Below are 18,723 nucleotides of genomic sequence, written 5' to 3'. Positions count from 1 at the left end.
TGCTGCTTATTGACTGAGGGCAGAGGTAAAATATCAGTCCCAGGCTTTGAAAGAGAAAAGAAAGGCTTTTAAGAATGGACTTGCCAGAGAGTTGGTGGGTGGAGAGGGATTCAGCTAATCTATTTGGAGTTCAGGTTTGAGATTGAGGTATTTTTCTCAAGCCCAGTGTGTCTCTGCATTAAGAGACAGCTTAAAGGAGACTCTCTAGGCATGGAGGAGGGAAGCTCACCCATCTTTGCCACAAGCCCGAAAACTTCCCAATTCTATAGCTCAATCTTCACTAGATGTCTCTTAGGAAGATCCAACAAACGCTCTCTTCCATAAGAGCTATTTGTCAATATACAGGAATTCGTTTGCACTCAGCGTCCCGAGCCAAACTGATGAGAATTAGGAAAGGGGGAACCCTTTTGGTTTGGTGCAAGAATAGTCCAGTGACAGTGCAGAGTCCCCTGTAAAGGAATTTACAGGCCTGAAAACCTAGATTGATAAAAGAGGTTTATTATGGGGTTTGGAAGTAAAGTCTAGCTAGTAAAAGGTGAAGTAGAGACAAAGGGGCACTGGAAATAGGATTCCAGTGGACAGCGATCCTTTGACATGCCAGGTGTAAGGCTGCCATGTTAGGAACCTTTGCCTAAAAGCAATTATTAAGCACTTACACTCAGTCTGAATGTATGAAGAAGCAATTATTAAGCACTTTCCTGAGCCTGAATGTAAAAACAATTATTAAGCACTTGCCCTCCCCCTGAATGTATGAAGAAGCCATTATTAAGCACTTACACTCAGTCTGATGGTATAAAGAAGCAATTATTAAGCACTTTCCTGAGCCTGAATGTAAAAGCAATTATTAAGCACTTGCCCTCAGTCTGAATGAATGAAGAAGCCATTATTAAGCACTTACACTCAGTCTGAATGTATAAAGAAGCCATTATTAAGCACTTTCCTGAGCCTGAATGTAAAAGCAATTATTAAGCACTTGCCCTCAGTCTGAATGAATGAAGAATCCATTATTAAGCACTTACTCTCACTAAACTCAGGGGATACAAGTGGAGGAACTAAGAAAATCTCAGGGATTCTCATTCTAATGGGGGGGGGGAGGAGAGAGACCTATGGAGGAGGTATCAGCTGCTACATATGAAAAGACCCCATTTTGACCGTGGGGTACAACATGATTTTATCTCTTTAAAGTTTCAGCCAATAAAACCATATCAGTTTCTGACAATGCCAAGCACTTTAGTGCTGAGGACTAAATTTTCTGTCAATCCACAAACTTTTATTAGAGTCAGGGACGGTAGGACAGTAATAAGTTAAAAAGAAGGCCTTGGCCTCGAGCTCCCAGTTTAACATGGAGAAGGGGCAACGTGCAGACAGCCCTGAAGTAACAAAACGTAGAGAAGATAAGTTGGAGATCCTACCAGAGCAAAGGCACCAGCAGCAAGAGGGCAGGGGAAAGGGGAGGGATTTTAGCTGGGACTTGGAAAAAGCCAGGGCAGCCAGGAGGTCCAGCAGAGGAGAGAAAGCATTCCAGAGAAAGTGCCCAGAGTCAGTGACAAGGGTCCTGCTTGAGGAGAGGCCAGGGTCATTGATTATAAGAGTACCTAATCAAGATTTAGGAAGACTGGAAAGGTAGGAGGGGAAGGCTTTGGATACCAAAGAGGGGATTTTCTGTTTGGTCCTGGAGATGGTGAGAAGCCACTGGGAGAGGAAAGGGGAGCTGTGGTTGGACTTTAGGAAAATCACTTTAGTGGCAAAATGGAGGACAGAGTGGGAGAGAGACTTGTGCCAGCAAACCCACCAGCAGCCTTCACCCCTTTGCCATCAGTGAGTTGAGAAGTCAGGGAGGAACGCCTTGTTAATTAAGACCTGCTGCTGGCCTGCAGAGCTATGGATTGTGCTAGACCACATTCCACTTAGGGTCTCATCATTTCTTACATGGTTCCCCCTCCCTCATCACACATCCCATGTTCTGTTAATGAGGTTCTAGTTCTGCACGGGGTGAGTCAGCTGATATGCATGAAGCTTATTAAGCAATAAAGAAAAGCTTTGCCAGGTCCTTGAACTTGGTCAGTTCAAACCAGTTTCTAGCCTTGACATCTTTATCAAAAGTTGGGGCCAAACGAGTCCCTTCAAAAAGCTCATTGGTCAGAGATTTTTATTATCTTACAAGGTTTCTGAGGAATTAAATTTAACTGTTCTATGCAAACCTAACTTTAGTTTTTCTCTTACACTACATCTACTCCACCCTTTCTAATTCTCTTTCTTCCTCTGTGTGCGTCAGTGTTTTTATTATCTCCCTATTGTATCCTGAGAAAATTCTAGCTAATTTCTAAAATTTTTGCTGATATTTGAGTATGTCTTTCTGTTATTTTGCTTCTGTTCCTTTTCATTTGTTGTTGTTGTTATATTGGAATTAATTATCTGTTTATCTAATTGTTACCCCCCCTGAAAGAAACAAGTAAAATGTGAAGCCAAACATGCCAAAATAAATATAAATATATATAAAAAAATAAAAAATATATATATGTAAAATAAATATAAATAAAAAATATATAAAAAATATAAAACAAGTCTTTAGTGATAATGATCTTAACTCAAGGTTGGTCATAGGGGAAGCAGAAAGGCCAGAATTTGTGGTGTAGAAAGCTCTTCAACAATATCCACAAAATGATTGAACATTAAGGATGTATATATAAAATAGAAGGAGTCCCTGCATTCATACAGCTTACATCCTTTAAATCTTATTACCCTTTATTTCCATTTAACAAGAGACACTGTATCACATAATACTTCATTTTGATACTGAGGTATTATATTCTAATGGCCAGGGGCCACAGTTAGTGTTTTATTCTGGAAAGTTACAATCAGTCACCAAATATTTAATAAATGCATCCTCTGTGCAAGGCAGTATGCTTGGGATACAAAGAGAGACCAAAAAAAGAAAAAAGTACCTGTTGGAGATCAGACAGGTTGGAGGACAAGTGGAAAATAATCTGGTTGGAGGGGCCAAATTGGATTGAAAGATTCTCACTGAGTGATGCCCCTGAAAGTGGGCATGGGGAGCAAAGTGAGTGGGGTAGGGAGGCCTGAGTACAGAAATAACAGGCAAGAAAACAAAAATCCCAGGTACATCTACAGTGTAAATGGAAGGCAGGTCTCTGAGAAAGCCCATTGACATTGGAGGTGGAGATGGGGGAAAGACTAGGGAAAGCCTCATGCAGAAAGTGGAGTTTGAGTTGATTTTTTTAAATTTGTTTTTATTAAAGCTTTTCAAAACATGTACATGGACAATTCTTCCACATTAGCCCTTGCAAAACCTTGTGTTCCAATTTCCCCCTTTCTCCCACCTTCTCCTCTAGATGGCAAGTAGTCCAATATTTGTTAAACATGGTAGAAATAGATGTTAAATCCAATATATGCATGCATATTTATACAATTATCATGCTGCACAAGAAAAATTAAATTAAACCAGTAAAAAAAAAAGAGAAGCAAAATAAAATGCAAGCAAACAACAACAAACAGATTGGAAATGCTATGTTGTGAACCACACAGCTGAGTGTAGATGGCTCTCTTCATCACTGAACAATTGGAACTGGATTGAATCTTGAGCTGATTTTTTAAAAACCAGAAATCAGAGAGAGAAAGGAAAGCCTTCCAGGCACAAGGAAAGCTAGGAGAGGGGACACGTGTGAGAAGAGCCGCCAAAAAGATAATTTTGCTGGAATATGGACTATATGGAGGGGAGAAAAGGAGGAAGTAGGAAGGGGGCAGGTTGTGAAGGATTATATTGTTCTGTTGTGTCTAACTCTTCGTGGTTTTGGTCATGATTTTCTCAGCAAAGATACTAGAGTAGTTTGTATTTCCTTCTCCAGCCCATTTTACATATAAGGAAACTGAGGCAAACAGGGTAAAGTGACTTACACAGAATCACACAACTAGGAAGTGTCTGAGGCCAGATTTGAACTCAGTAGTTTTCCTGACTCCATGCTGGGCACTCTGTCCAGTGTGCTACTGAGCTGGGAGACCCTGAAGCTAGTAGGGAGCCATTGGGCTGTACTGCATAGAGGCTTGGAGGAAAGTCACTTTGATAACTGCTCAAGGGTGGCCTGGAGTGGAGAGGAGGCCTTGAGGCAGAGTGTTCACCCAGAATGTGTGAGGAGATGAAGGCCAGAACCTGGCGGGGGGCTAGAGGTGAAAGATGCTATGGAGGAAGGAACAAGACTTTTGGAAACAGTTTGTTGACTACATGAGATGAATCCAAATAAAATATTAAGGTGACACCTAGAATTCAATCCTGGGTGACCGGGAGCATGGAGGTGCCCCCAATTTTAGTGGGAAAATTTGAGGATTTGATAGGAGGATAACGATTTTTATTTTGGTTACATTGAATTTGAGATGTCTGCAATTCTCAATGGTAGCTGGTGCTACTGGCTTCTAAAAACCCGGCTGTTAAATTTTCAGAGTGAGCATTTACATCTCAGACAACAGACGCCACAAGTCGTGATTTATTGTTTTATTGTCTAGTCTTCAGAAAGTGGTGGAGAAAATATGAGTTATGCAAATTAAACTTAAAAATGCCCAGTACATTTTTTTTCAAACATTTATCAGCACAGCCCTGGTTCAGATTGTCTAAAAGGAGATAGATTGATGTGGGACTGGAGTTCGAGAGAGAGACTAGGGCTGGATAGATAATTATCGTTATCTAGTTATCTATCTGGGAAAGAATCTGCAAAGAGACAATTTAATTTAATTTAAATTTAATTTAATCTAATCTAATTTAATTTAATTTAATTTAATTTAATTGTGATTGGTGATGAGATAGCCAAGTGAGAAAGCAGAAAGACCTCAGGATAGAGCCATGGAGGACACCCACAAATAGTGGACATGACCTGAATGAAGAGCAGGAAGATCAGACAGGTCGGAGGACAAGTGGAAAAGAATCTGGATGGAGGGACCAAATTGGATTGAAAGATCCTCACTGAGTGATGCCCCTGAAAGTGGGCATGGGGAGCAAAGTGAGTGGGGTAGGGAGGCCTGAGTACAGCTGGTGCTGCCTGGGAGGCCAGGGCATTGGAAAGGAGCCAGAAGATGGAAGGAAAGAGAAGGGGAAACATGAAAGACATCCCAAGAGGGCAGGTAGACATGGAACATGGTGGGATGGCTAGGGCAGAGAGGGAAGCCATGGGAGAGGGGTGGGAAATGGCGTTTGTGCTCAGGTCTTTGAGGAGCCAGAATTGTAATGTTCTTGTTGGATTTTCTGGAGGCCTTTGGGCCAACTTCCTTTCAGTAGATTAATCACCACAAGAATAGCCAGGTGTTAAAGTCCTTTACTTTATTATCTCCTTGCCTGAACCCCCCCTCCCCATTAGCTTTCTTGAGGCCCTTCAGACAGGCCTTGGTCTCAGTGTGGGGAGCGGGAGCACAGGCCAGCCCCACGAGGCTGATGAAGATGGAATGAATCTGAGTCCGAGGGCTCGTGCTTCAGCCACCACAAAGGTGGACCACGGAATGAATCTGTGTCTCATCCCTTCCGAGTCTGTGTCTGGCCCTTCTGAGTCTCTCTCTGAGACCTTCTGGCTCTGGCTGAGTTTGTCCCATTTTGATTACATCATAGTGTGTATCTTGTAGAACTACACTAAGTACACGTACTGAACTAGAGAACTATTAATCACCACGCTAAATCAGATAACCATTGTCTTATCAGTTCCACTGACTTTACACCTGGTAAGAATCCTTGTTTCAGAGTTCTGGCCCATAACAGAATCACTGGAATGGAGAAGAGTCTGAGGGCATGGAAGTCTAAAGACCAAGGAATGAATGAATCTAAGCAACTGCTCAGTGTCTGGAGAGAGGGAGGCGGATGATTAGACATGATTGGAGGTCCAGCTCCTCTGGTCCTAAATCAGTTCCTCTAACCAGCTAGCATTTATCTGGCCCTTTAAGGTCTGCCAAGTGCTTTGCATACATTATGTCAACACCCTGGGAGGGAGGCGCTATTATTGTCATCTCTATTTTACAGAGGAGGAAACTGAGGCAAGCAGGAGTGAAGTGACTTGTGGGATTATCACACAGTAAGTGTCAGAGGCTGGATTTGAACTAAAGCCTTACTGACTCCAAGCCTGATGCTCTATGGGAGTACCACCTGGAAGCCTTTTTTATTTTTAAATTATGGAACCCTCCTGACAGTTTAGGGAAGCCTTTGGAGCCCTCAGAATTGAATAAAATAAGATGTGTACATCAGATTAGAAGGGAAACCAATTATATGCAAATTATTACCCAGTATTTTTTTTTTTTTGGAGGCAATTGGGGTTAAGTGACTTGCCCAGGGTCACACAGCCAGGAAGTGCTAAGTGTCTGAGACAGGATTTGAACTCAGGTCGATCTGACTTCAGGGCTGGTGCTCTATCCACTGCGCCACCTGGCTGCCCCTTTACCCAGTATTTTAAAAAACAAGTTCATGGTTCCCAGGCTAAGAATTTCTGATCTAATGACTGAATCTGAGCCAGGAGCTTCTCCTTGCTTGGGGAGCCACGGACCACGGGCCACTAGACCCCGTGGGGCGCTTGTAAATCTGTGCCTCCTTTCTCTGGTGTGGTTTGTTTATGATTCAGAAGGCCAGGAGGCCTTTGCAGGAATGCCAGGCTTAGAAACTCCAGTTCAGTGTGCTTCCCAGCCCCAGTTTGAGAGGGCTGATTCACATGTTCCTTGCCTTGAAGTCTCCCTGGAGCTTTTCAGTCCCCCACCCAAAGCTCCCCTCTTTTACCTGATGGTTCAGCCCCCCACCTCCCACTCATTTTCTTCTAAAAGATTAGTCTTCCTAGCTCTGGGGCCCCCCCAACTTCTTCCCTAAATTACCTTCTGCAGCTAACTAGCGTTCCTGACAAGTGGGGCTCTCAGCAGAGAAGCAAGACTGGATTTGGAGCCTGGAGACCTGGATTCGAAGCCTCGTCCTGTACCTTTTTTGCCACCTTGACTTCTTGGGGAAGGGGCGGAGTTCACGGTTTACCTCTCTGTAAAAGGAGAGCCTTGGCTCGGATGACCGCTGGCTCTAAGTCAGTGAACCCCAAAGGGTCGCGCATCCCAATGGGGAAAACCCCCACAACTCAGAAAAGCCTGAAAAAGCAATTTTTACTAGAGGCTTTGGAAAGAGCAGGGCACACCAGGTGTTCTCTGGCACAGGATGAGAAGGTGGGGCCTATTTGTGGAGGCTGAGCCTGGTCAGCAGATACCTCAGTCGCTTGGTCCAGCTGGATTTGGTAGAGACGCGTTCACTCTGAGAAGCCTGCGCCGAGGACTCCCCGGTCCCATCTTCACAGGAGGACTGATCCGGGGCTTGAGAGTCCCTCTCCAAGTCCAGGTAAGTGTAGCCCCTGGCAAGCGCTCTGTGGTCGGACCCTTCGCCCTCTTCTCTGCTCCAGGATTTCTCAGAGAGTCCGGCCTGGGACAAGGCGGCGCTCTCGGCCCCCCTCAGGAGGTCCGGATCCTCCTGGCACTGGCTGTGGTTGGAGACAGAGGTTGCCGAGCTGGCTCGCCTCGGGGCCCAGGGCATCTTGTTCATGAAGGCCATGCCCAGCCTCAAAGCCACGCTTCGGAAAGGTCCTTTGGCCCTGCCTGAGGAATAGGAGGAAGCCCCCAGCTCGGCGGCCCTGCCTCCCTGAGATCGGAAAGTCCACTTTCTGTGTTCGGTCGGCAGGAGGTGAGCCTCTGAGCTGTGGCTCTGGGGGGTGTCCCCCGAAGAATCGCTCGTGTTCTGTGACTGAGAGGCTGAAGGCATCGACCAGTGACACACCATGGCCCAGGGCAGAGCTTGGTTATCTTGGAAGACCTTCGGGTTCAGCACCTTTTTCACGCGATTGGGAGACCAGGCTTTGATGCTGGCCTTGGGCCCCGAGTTCCCTGGCTTCTCAAAGTCTCTGGGGGCTTCATTCGAAGGGCCTGGCCTTGGCTCTGAGCTGCTCTCCCTGCTCCTGGAAGACGCCTCCTCTGCAGCCTCCTGGCTGACCCTCCACTCCCAGGCCATGGAGATCGGGGGGTCTTTGGGACAGGGTCCTGTCTGCTTCCTGGCGGCAGCTCCCTGGGGACTGGCTTTCCTGGTGCAGTCCATGAGGACTGGCAGCATGGCCCGAGACAGAGCCTCGTCGCAGAGGTCTTGGAGCCCCCAGAGGTTCGGGGACTGTTTGGGCCCCTTCACTTCATCAAGGCTGATGGGGAAGGCCCTCAGGTCTGCACAATCGGGGTCATTTTTCCCTTTCCTCTTTCTGGGTGGCAAGGGCAGCTTCTGGGCCTCTTTCTCTTGGCACTTGAGCCTTTCCTTGAACTGGATAAACGGCTGTAGCACAGGGTCAGGGGTACCCCTGGCAGCCTTTGGAGGGCTTGGGGCCTGGCAGGCAGAGTTGCCCCCTGCCGCACAGCTGCTTTGGGTCACCAGTTCAGCCAGGCTGGGCTCGCCGGCCTGGGTCCTTCCCTCTTCCTTACTGGTCTCATCTTCTCCCGAGCTGGAACTCTGCATGCCAGTATTGGAAGGTGAAGAGGGTCCCATCAGCTGAAACAGCCACTCCGACTCCTGGATCCTTCTGGGAAGACCCCACTTGAGGTGGGCGATCTTCCGGCGCATGAGGGACTCCAGGAGGAGCCGGGAGCTCTTCTTTAGGGTCGGCCGCTTTGGGGGCACTTCGTGAGTAGACGTGACCGCCCTGGAATCAGTATCTGAGGCTGTTGGGGTGCAGTCACTGTTTTCTGAGGGACTAACAAAAATGGGAGGAGGAGCCAGAGTCTGGCTTTCTGGCTGCCAGCTCGGCTGAGGGGGATCCTGGGGACTGAGCTCTGGGCCGATGCCCCCGGTCTGGCCACGCTGCTGGTGCTGACCAGTGCCGCTCCCTGTCCTGGGCCCCCTTTCAGGGAGCCCCTTGCAGACGTCTTGAAGATCTTCCTCCTTTCCCATTTGGAGCAGGGGCTGTGTCAGAAGAGTGGTGTCAGAAGCCCTCTCGGCAGCCTCCAGCTCCTGATCCGAAGCTTCTGAGTCAGCATCCTCCAAAGCGGAGCCCCACGGGAAGCTGGTGTCTTGATATGGGTGACTCTCCCCTCCCGAGCAGCCGGTTTGAGAAGCAGCCTCTAAAACATCTTTCCCTGCCTCCAGCTCCTCCTCCATCTGCAAGGCCTGGCCTCTCAGGGAGCCTTCATCCCTGACCAGCTGCTGGTCTGCCTTCTCCGGTTCCTGGGCCTTCGGCGCTCCCCCGTGCCGATCCGCAGGCGGGCATGGCCCTTCAATAGACAGCAGAGCACGGCCAGGTGTCCTCTCGGGAGCTTGGGGGGAACTTAGAAGGGGGATTCCCCTGGAGATTGGGAGAGGTGCTGGGACGCACGTTCTCTCCTGGGCCTGTTCCATCCAGCCCGGCCCCTCCAGAACTTGAGACAGGGGGACCTTACAGAGAAGATGAGCCTGGATGTTGCAGAAGCCCCAGGCAAACTGCCAGCCCCCCAGGTGATGGAGCTCCTTGTGGTATTCCTCTAGACACCTGCAGGTGCTTGGGAAGAGTGGGGAGCAGGCACCAGGCTGGCCAGACTCCTCAAGGCCCGTGTGTCCTGGCAGCTGGGACAATAGGAACTGGGCCCAAGATTCCCGGAGCTTCTGGGGTGGCCCCCACTTTTGCCGGTGCACTAACTTCTGGACATGGATTTCCAGGCGCTTTTGGGTACAGGGGCAGATGGAGAGTCTAGGAGATGGCACGGGGATGGCTAAGCGGCACCAGGGAGGTACTGCCCACTTCAGCAGGGACACCTGTGGAAGAGAGAAAGCAGACAGCATCAGGAGGGAGAATGGCATTGTCACGGCCTCTCCCCCCATGCCCTTAGCTCCTACAGAACCTAACGTCCAGTGTAAGCCTTTGGGACAACCTGGCTCTCCCCCATACTAGCTATGTGACTTTGCAGGAACCTCTCCCCACTCTGAGCCCGTTTCCTGCACTATAGAACAAAGGAGTAGCTAAAATGAGCCCCGAGGTCTTCACCAGTTGTAAATCCTACAATCTCCCTGACTCATCTCTGTAATGTGCATGTGGGCCAGCCTTCTTCTGTTCCCACAATCCCCCTCTAAGCCTTATTATTACCCGCCTTAACTGCAGATCTTCTCCACTCTCTGTCTACTCTGGTCTATGAGAGTTCGCATTTCCACAGTATGCAAAGCACTTTCCTTGCAACAACCCTGTGCTGCAGATAAATATCATCCCATTTTCCGGATGAGGAAATCCTTCTGTAGCACACATATTCATCCTATCTGGCACCAAGTCTCCATTATTTTCATGTTATAATCCCTTCCACTCCCCACTCCACCACAGAGTCCTATCTCTAGTGGGCTCTTAGTATCTTTGGACTCAGTGGCATCATTGGGCAGCAACAAGCTTTTATTAAGGACTTTTCATGTGCCAGGAGGGCCCTGTGCTAAGACAGAAACAGTTCCTGTCCTCCAAGAGCTTTCCTTTCTTAGTGGGAGACAAGGACACACATAAATGTAAACACCACCGACACGAGGCAGCTTGGCGAAAGAGATATTAGCAGCTGCAGAGAGCAGGAAAGGCCTAGGGAAGGAGATGATGGTTGAGTGCATCCTTTTTCCAGCAAGGCTCCAGGAGCAGCAGGAAAACCTGTTTGGTTGGAGCATGCCTGGAATGCTCCAAGTGGGGTAAAGTGTCAGAGTCCCAGAAATATGGCCTGATTCTAGGTTGTGAGGGAGTTTGTATTTGATTTCTAGTGCCTAGAACAGTACTGGATCAATTGAACCTAGAGGTAATAGGGAATCATGGGATTTATTGGGTAGGGCAATGACATGGTCAGATCTTTGCCTTAGAAAATCACTACAGTATCAGGGGATGGACTGGAAAGAGCCCAACAAAGCCATTTAGGAAGTTGTTATAGTAATGTTGGTAATGCAGTGTAAAGCCAAGGATAGAGAAGAAAAGGCAGGCCTTTGAGCTCTCCCAAATTTCCCTCCAAACAACCTTAAAATAATACCTCAAAATAAATTCTGAAGCAGCAGAACCAACAAAAGGATAGAATGAAACAGTTTTAGAGTGCAAGACAATTTATAAGGTAACAAAAAAGGTATTTTAAAAATCAAATAACAGCGGTGGGAGAAATTGGGAAAATTGTGATGCAAGAAAATCATGAAAAAAGACTCAACATCTTAATAAAATATATGCTAAAATATCCTGAAGAAAATAATACCTTAAAAAACAGAATTGGCTAAACAGTAAAAGAGGCATTAAAAAAAAATCTACTGAAGAGAAAAACTCCTTAAAATGCAGACTTGATCATTGAAAAAAGATATACAAAAATTTTGAGGAAAAAAACTCCTTGAAAATAGATTTGGGGGCAACTAGGTGGCGCAGTGGGTAGAGCACCAGCCTTGAATTCAGGAGGACCCGAGTTCAAATCTGATCTCAGACACTTAACACTTCCTAGCTGTGTGACCCTGGGCAAATCACTTAACCCCAGCCTCAGAGGAAAAAAAAAAAAAAAGAAAATAGATTTGGTCAAAAGGAAAAGGTTTTTTTTGTTTTGCTTTGTTTTTGTTTTTTTACAAAATCCCAATGAAAAAACACTTTAAAAAATTAAAATTGAACCAATGGAAGTTAATTATTCCTTGATTCATCAAGAAACAAACAAAATTGAAAGATTAGAAAAATAGAATCTCATTGTAAAAACAGCTGAAAAATAATTTCAAGAGAGATAATTTAAGAATTGTAGAATTACCTGAAAGCCATAGTTTAAAAAAGTCTAGGCATCATCTTTCAAGAAGTTATCAAGGAAAACTACCCTGATAATCTAGAACCAGAGAGTAAAATAGAAATGGAAAGAATCTGCCAATCATTTCCAAAAATAGATTCCTAAATAAAAACTCTAAGGAATATTATAGCCAAATTCCAGAGTTCCCAGGTCAAGCAGAAAATGTAAGCAGCCAGAAAGAAACAATTCAAATATTATAGAGTGACAGTCAGAATAACACAAGATTTAGCAGCTTCTACAATACAGGATCAGAGGGCTTGGAATATAAGCGCAAAAGAGCTAGGATTACAACAAGAATCACCTACTAGCAAAACAAAGTATAATACTTGGGTGGAGGGAAGAGATGAATCAACAAAATAGATGACTGTCAAGTATTCTTGATGAAAAAACCAGAGCTGAATAGAAACTTTAATTTTAAAATATAAGATTGACGAAAATAGGAGGGGGTAGAAGAGGGAAGGAGAGAATTGGGAACTCAACATTCTTCAAGATGAATGTTAAGATTTGGATTTTTTTCATGTGATTGAGGAAAATATTTTTAAAGGATAATGAGAAGACTTAAATAAAGCTCTTTGGCTCCATGTGTTAAGTTTATGAGACATGCATGTGAGACTAGTTAGCCACACAGTGAAGACTTACCTTTTCCTTTCTTTCTTTTTTTTTTTTTTTTTGGCTTTATTGGCTCTAGTTTTTATACAACTGTTCCCTCCTCCCTCCTCCCTCCCCCATCTTGATTCTTTTTAGTCATATTGAAAACAATTAAGCAAATCCAACATGATCTGGCATTTAGTTCTAGATTAACAAGGGACTTGGGAGTTTAACATCTCTCATTAGACAAATGTAGAAACTGAGGCTCAGAAAAAGGTCAGGCTACTTCCCTTACATCATCAGAGAATTTTTCTGGTTTGACTCTTGCCATCATTTTTGAGAGTAAGTTCTCTTAGCAGCTAAAGCCTCTAGAATTTAGCTGAGATGCTTAGATCCAGTGAATAATTGGTTATTGATAAAGAGAATATCTGGCTCAGCTTATTATTTTCATTCCCTTAAAATGAGCATTGTCAAGTAACTAATGATAGTTCTGGCGTTATTGATTAGTGTGCAAATTCCCAGGGATTACTAACCAGTTTTTAAGTTTATCTCTTTTCCTATATGTTCTTTGATGTTTAAATCTTTATCTCCCCTCTTCTAAATTATGTAAAATTCCATTGTATACATCTTACCTATGAAGCTAAAACCTACATAAGCAGCAGTGGGCTTCCCAGGACCTCCTGTGGAGCTGTGCGGAGCACATAATTAATTGGTTAAAATATTTCTGCTTGTCTCTAAGTACAATTGGTATCACTATCTATCTGTGAATCCGTAGACAATTTTTATATGTGACAAAGTTGATAAGTTAATGATATTTTTTCTTTTTAATTTTCAAAATATATACAAAGATGCAACGATAGTTTTCAACATTCACCCTTGCAAAACCTTGTGTTTCAGATTTTTTCTCCCTCCCTTCCCTCCCTCTCTCCCTCCCTCAAGACACCAAATAATCCAGTGTATTTAGTTAAACATATGTAGTTCTTCTATATATATTTCCACATTTATCATGCTGTGTAAGAAAAATCAGATCAAAAAGGGGGAATTGAGAAAGAGGGGGGAAAAAGCAAGCAAACAGCAACAAAAAGATGAAAATATTATGTTGTGATCCACAATCAGTCCCCACTGGATGCAGATGGTGCTCTCCATCACAAATCTATTGGAACTGTTCTGAATCACCTTGCTATTGAATAGAGCCAAGTCCATGATGATGTTTTCTTAAGCAAGATAACTTTTTAACGTAGTCGGGATTGTCAAATAATGGAATAGGACCATCTTGAGTAAGGTTAGACCTAGAGGATTGTTTAGAGGGATTAAGGATGTGTAGGCTAAAGAATTGTACCTTTGAGGTTTTATGTTGTACAGCCCCTACACTGAAGTATGGACAGACTCATGAGGCTACTGTGAGTCTCAATTTACAAATAAGGAAACTAAGGCAGGCAGAAGTGAAGGGACTTGCCAAGAGTCACACACCTTGTAAGTAGCTAAGTCAACTTTGAACTCAGGCCTTGCTGACTCCATGCCCAGTGCCCTGTGCCCTAGCTGCCAACACACTCTACTGTGCTCATTGTTTGGGATTTTTTCCCATTTCCATTGTCCTTTTCTCAATACCACAGTGTAGAGGGCCGGAACTCTGGAGAAGTGTACTTGAAACAAAAATACTTACAACACTTACAACAGGGTGTTAACTCAGTGTGATTAATGAGATGATGGTTCTCTACTTCCCAGATACTTAGTACTTAGTGTGGTGATGGAATGGTTCTCTAGCTCACAGGTACTTAGTGTGCTGTAATGATTTAATCACACCGAAGTATGTAAGGGCTGAGAGGACTGGAAATTCAACATTCCATCTTTGACCATACTCCTGGTGGCCCTCAGGCCTCCTGCACTCCTCCACTAAGATCAAGGACTTGGGCTGATCCCGAGATCCTCCAGAGAGCTAGTCTGGACATTACGCCACAGTATTTTCCATATTTTCCAAATACCTTCTCTACCCAATGATGATCCTTCCATTAATACTTAGTATCTATATTATTATTAGCTAGCTCCTTTCTGTTTGTATGCACAGCCTAGGATAAAGCTCTGGGTTATAAAGACCAGGTCCTGCCTTGGAAATTTCTCACTTAAGTCACCTTCTGGCACCAATCCCAACCAAAAGGGTTTTGCCCTGGGAGTGGAAAGTTGATGTTTCTGGATTGCTCTCCACAACAAAAGCGAGAGATCTCTCTGCTCTCTTACAGACACTCAGATCTCCTGACAGGCTTTCTTATTTACCTCAGTGAAAACACAAAGGACTAATACTACAACCCATTTACCGTCAAGACAGTTCTCTCTCAGGCAAGTGAGCCACAAGTCTCAGTTTTCGGACCTTTGATGCTAGGAGTTTAAGTGAGAGCTGGCCTAGCCATTGCACCAAGCACGGCCTGCACAGTCCACATAATTCAGCAGTCCCAGCCAAAGCCAAGTCTGTGCTGGCGTTCCCTTGGCTTGGACTCGCACGTGACCTTTGCCCCTCCCCTACTTATAGCCATGAAAATCTGATCCACTCTCTCTGGAGAGTTTGTAGGCCTTCCTTCCAAGGAACTAAGCCTGCCTGTGCAGTTAGTTTCTGTCCAGCTTCTTTTCAAGACTCAGTTCCCAGGGGTAACAAGTCATCAACCAGTCTTCCTTAAGGATCTGTTTAAAGGGGACAGGGGGATGATCAGAGCAGGGGATTTCAGACCCTATTAAGAGACATTAATCTTTTTAAATTTGTTGTTAAAAGAACAAGGGGTAGTTAAGAGCACCAGGACTGGAATCAGTAGGACCTGAGTTTAAATCTGGTTTCAGACCCTTCCTAGCTGTGTGACTCTGGGCAAGTCACTTCATCCTTTTGGCCTCAGTTTCCACATTTGTAAAATGAGTTGGACCCCAACAACCCCAATAAAAAGGACCAGGGGGTGTCCCAGAACCAGCACAGTTCACACCAAATCAAAGTCTCCCAATCTTGCCACTTGAGTCTTGGCCAGAGGAGAATGGCAAAGACCCAGAGAAGTCCCGGACACCCAAGGATATTCAGAGAGCCCTGTCTGGTTTGTCCCTCTAGAAACAAGCTTCTTCAACTCATTTGGAATAGCGTCATGTCTAGGGCAGAAAAGCCCTCAAGGAGCTTGCAATCTAATGAGCATCCAAAGATCCTGTGGACCCAAGACTGGAAGGACTTAGCCCATCCCGGGAAGGTCACTGACTTGTAAGGGGCAGATAGGGGCAGAGGTGGGATTTGAATCCAGGTCCTCTAAAGCCAGGGGCAGACCCTAGGACATCTGGTTCTTGAAGAAGAATGCCTTATTGGCTTCTCTGGAGGGAGGGGTGCAGCCCCCAGGAAGCCAGAAGAAGAAGCAACAGGGACGGCTTCTCCAGGGGAATTTGAGAGAAGGAGGGTGGGAGGCCCGGGATTAAGGGATGGCTGCTGTAGCCACATGGAAACAGAGTCAAGGGTTCATCTGTCTTAGGCTCCTCCTTTGCCCCCACCCCAACTCAAGACCAGAATGGAAATAATGTTTTAGCTTCATCTCACTGGCACAGTACTGGCCTCTAGGATGGCAGCCTCCACTCAAGATGCTTTATCAGATTTTATCCTTACAACAATCCAAGAAGATCATGGGATCTCGGGCAGGAGGGGCCAGTCTAAAGCCTTTACTTGACAGATGGGGAACTAAGGATGGCCCAGAGAGGGAAAGGACATGCCCAGAGTCACACAGCTGGTCAGTGGCAGCTCTGGAAGTCAGGATTCTTTTTCTAGTACCACACAGCCTGTTCCATAGCATGTGCCTCCAGAGTTATTTTTCATTGTATTGTGTCTCCTTAATAAAAGGGCAGCTATGTGGTGCAATACACAGAGCACAGGCCTGGAGTTGGGAAGACCTGAATTCAAATCCAGCCTCAGACACTGACCAGTTAGCTATGGGGCCCTGAGCCCGTCATTTAACCCCTATTTGCCTCAAATTCTCATCTGTAAAATGGAGACATGCTGAAGAAGCATCATTCCAGTATCTCTGCCTGGAGTGGCACATGATTCAGTAAACATTTCATGAGACCACAGGGCTTTGGGTTATGATGGACTTTAGACATTATCAAGTCCATCCCCATAATTCTGCAGCTGGAGAAAGTAAGGCGTAGTGAGGAACAAGAACCTGGTCCCCCCAATTTGGAAGAGACTTCTGGAACCATTCCAGGATAATCCCTCAGTTTTTATGTGAGGAAAACGGGGCCTTAGATGTGAGGTGACGTGCTCTAACTCACGCAGGTAGAATCCTAAAAATTCTGGATTTTTTTTTTTAAATCTGGAAGGACCAAAGAGACCATCTCGTCCATCCTCTTGCCCATTTGAAAGAAGGAGAGACTGAGGCCCAGGAAAGAAGTGGCTGGCGGGCATACCGTCCAGGATAGCAGATCAGGAGCCAGAAAGAGGCTCAGAGCCTTCAATCTAGCCCAGCCTTCACATTAGACAGACAGAGGATCTCCTGAGGCCCAGTAAAGCCAAGTGATGGCCAGTGGTCAGGACCAAGGCTAGCACCTGAACCCCTGGAATCTCCCTGCTTGGAAGCTGACCTCCTCCTGGGGGGATCGCCTTCTCAGACCAACCCTTAACCTTTTAGTCAGCCTGCAGACTGGACTGCCCCACCAGGACCCGTTCTCAGCATCAAAAAACATACTGAGGATTGCAAAGGACATCAACCGTGGAGAAATAAAGGTGTCCCTCTTGTCTCTGGTCCAAGTTCACAGCCCTTCCCTGCTCCTCACCTCGAGGCCTTTCTTCTTGATGGCCGGGTTCTTGGGGTTCCTGAACCTCTGCCGGATTTGCCAGAGCAGGAAGAGGCACAGGATGAAGAGGTTGCCGCAGCAGCGGGGGTCTCCGCAGCCACAGCCATCCGTCAGGAGGCCCTGCACAGGCTCCCACGACTTGCCCCAAAAGCGCCCAAACAGTGCACAGATGCCCAATAGTGGCAGCAACATCTGGCACTTTCGAGGGCCAGGGCCTGAGCCGAGGTGGGCGATGGTGTGGCAGAGGATGGGGGCAGAAAGGAGGTGTTAACAGCTTGTTCCTGGGTCCTCAGCCTTGACATGGGGTCATCACTGCCTCACAGGTGACTAAAGCCACCTCACAAAGGGGCTGCCCAGCCCAGGCTCTGGCTAGCTGCTGGGAGGTTTCAGCAGGAAAGCCTGGAGACTGTTTTCCCAAATGAGGGCAAAGAAATCTTCTGTGGAACCCCTGTTTTCAAATGCTCCTACAGGCCTAGGGCAGCAGGGTGACCCTGGACCCATACTGGGCCTGTGGAGGCCCAGCCCATTATGAAAGGCAGTGAAATGTGGCAGGAGAGAGCATTAAGGCCCAAACCCATTCTCTGCCCTTTATTCCCGAGTGCCCGTGGGCACCTGGCGGCATTTATCCAGAAGCTGAGCTTTCCTCTTGGCTGTAGGGAAGTAACCGAGCACCGGACCTCCCAGCCCTGACATCCTGATCTCTGCCATTTTGAAGGCTGACATTGGCTCCTAACATCTTAGAGCCACTGCTTTCTGCTTCTCGGTCTCAAGTTCTCTGCAGCATTGATGTTCCTCCCACTTCTGGCATTCTAGTCTAGATGGCTCCTCCCAGCCCTAAATGCTATTCAAGGCCCTCTCAGCTGTCCTGCTATGTCCCAGGGTGGTTCCCAACCCTAATAGTCCATGTTCTAAGGTCCTGACACTGACTTTCCAAGTTCTAGGGTCCCTCCAACTCCCAAAACCACAAATACTGCCTTGTGCAGAATTCCTACATGTGACCCCTCAATGGGGGAGAGAGGGGCAAGCAAGGGGAGCGCAAACATTCATTCCTGCCATCTAGATGGGAATGATAATCCCCTTGGCTCTCAGGGTACTTTGCTATCCCCTGGAGGCTGCCAGAGCACTTAATAGATGCTTCTGGACAGCTCAGGACCAAACAGCAACATGTCCAGACTGCTCTGCTTTGGCCTCTGGACACCAAGCTACGTCCAAGGTCTCTTTCCTAGCTATTAGGGTATTATGGGCACTAAGTGGTGCTGTGGTGGACAGAGCCACAGCTGTGTGGAGTCAAGAAATTGGACTTCAGATGTGTGATACTCATTCTTGTATGGTAACTTAATTGCCTCAGTTTTCTCATCCGTAAAATGGGAAGATTAATAGCACTTACCTCATGAGATTGTTGTGAAGATCAAACAAGATAATCTTTATAGAGTGCTCTATAAATGTTTGCCAGTGATAAGGTGTTTTATATATATATATATATATATATGTTATATAAGGTTATATATATAAAACCTAGTTTTATATATATATAATATATAATCTTATAACTGGCAAACA

General features: G+C 46.0%; 1 protein-coding gene across 1 annotated transcript; it reads right to left on the bottom strand.

The window, feature by feature from the left end:
* Positions 1 to 7,104: 7,104 nt before the first annotated feature.
* On the bottom strand, positions 7,105 to 17,460 carry LOC141544998 (uncharacterized). Its single transcript, XM_074271834.1, has 2 exons — positions 17,143 to 17,460; positions 7,105 to 9,772 (listed from the first exon to the last, which is right to left on the bottom strand). Exons 1-2 carry the CDS (start codon positions 17,353 to 17,355, stop codon positions 7,190 to 7,192), a joined length of 2,796 nt encoding a protein of 931 aa, XP_074127935.1. The 5' UTR covers positions 17,356 to 17,460; the 3' UTR covers positions 7,105 to 7,189.
* Between the last annotated feature and the right edge of the window lie 1,263 nt (positions 17,461 to 18,723).

This window comes from Sminthopsis crassicaudata, chromosome 5 (genome assembly GCF_048593235.1).
Source record: "Sminthopsis crassicaudata isolate SCR6 chromosome 5, ASM4859323v1, whole genome shotgun sequence".
Lineage (NCBI taxonomy): Eukaryota > Metazoa > Chordata > Mammalia > Dasyuromorphia > Dasyuridae > Sminthopsis > Sminthopsis crassicaudata.
Note: the sequence above shows the minus strand (reverse complement) of the source record. Positions and strands in the feature narration are given on the sequence as shown.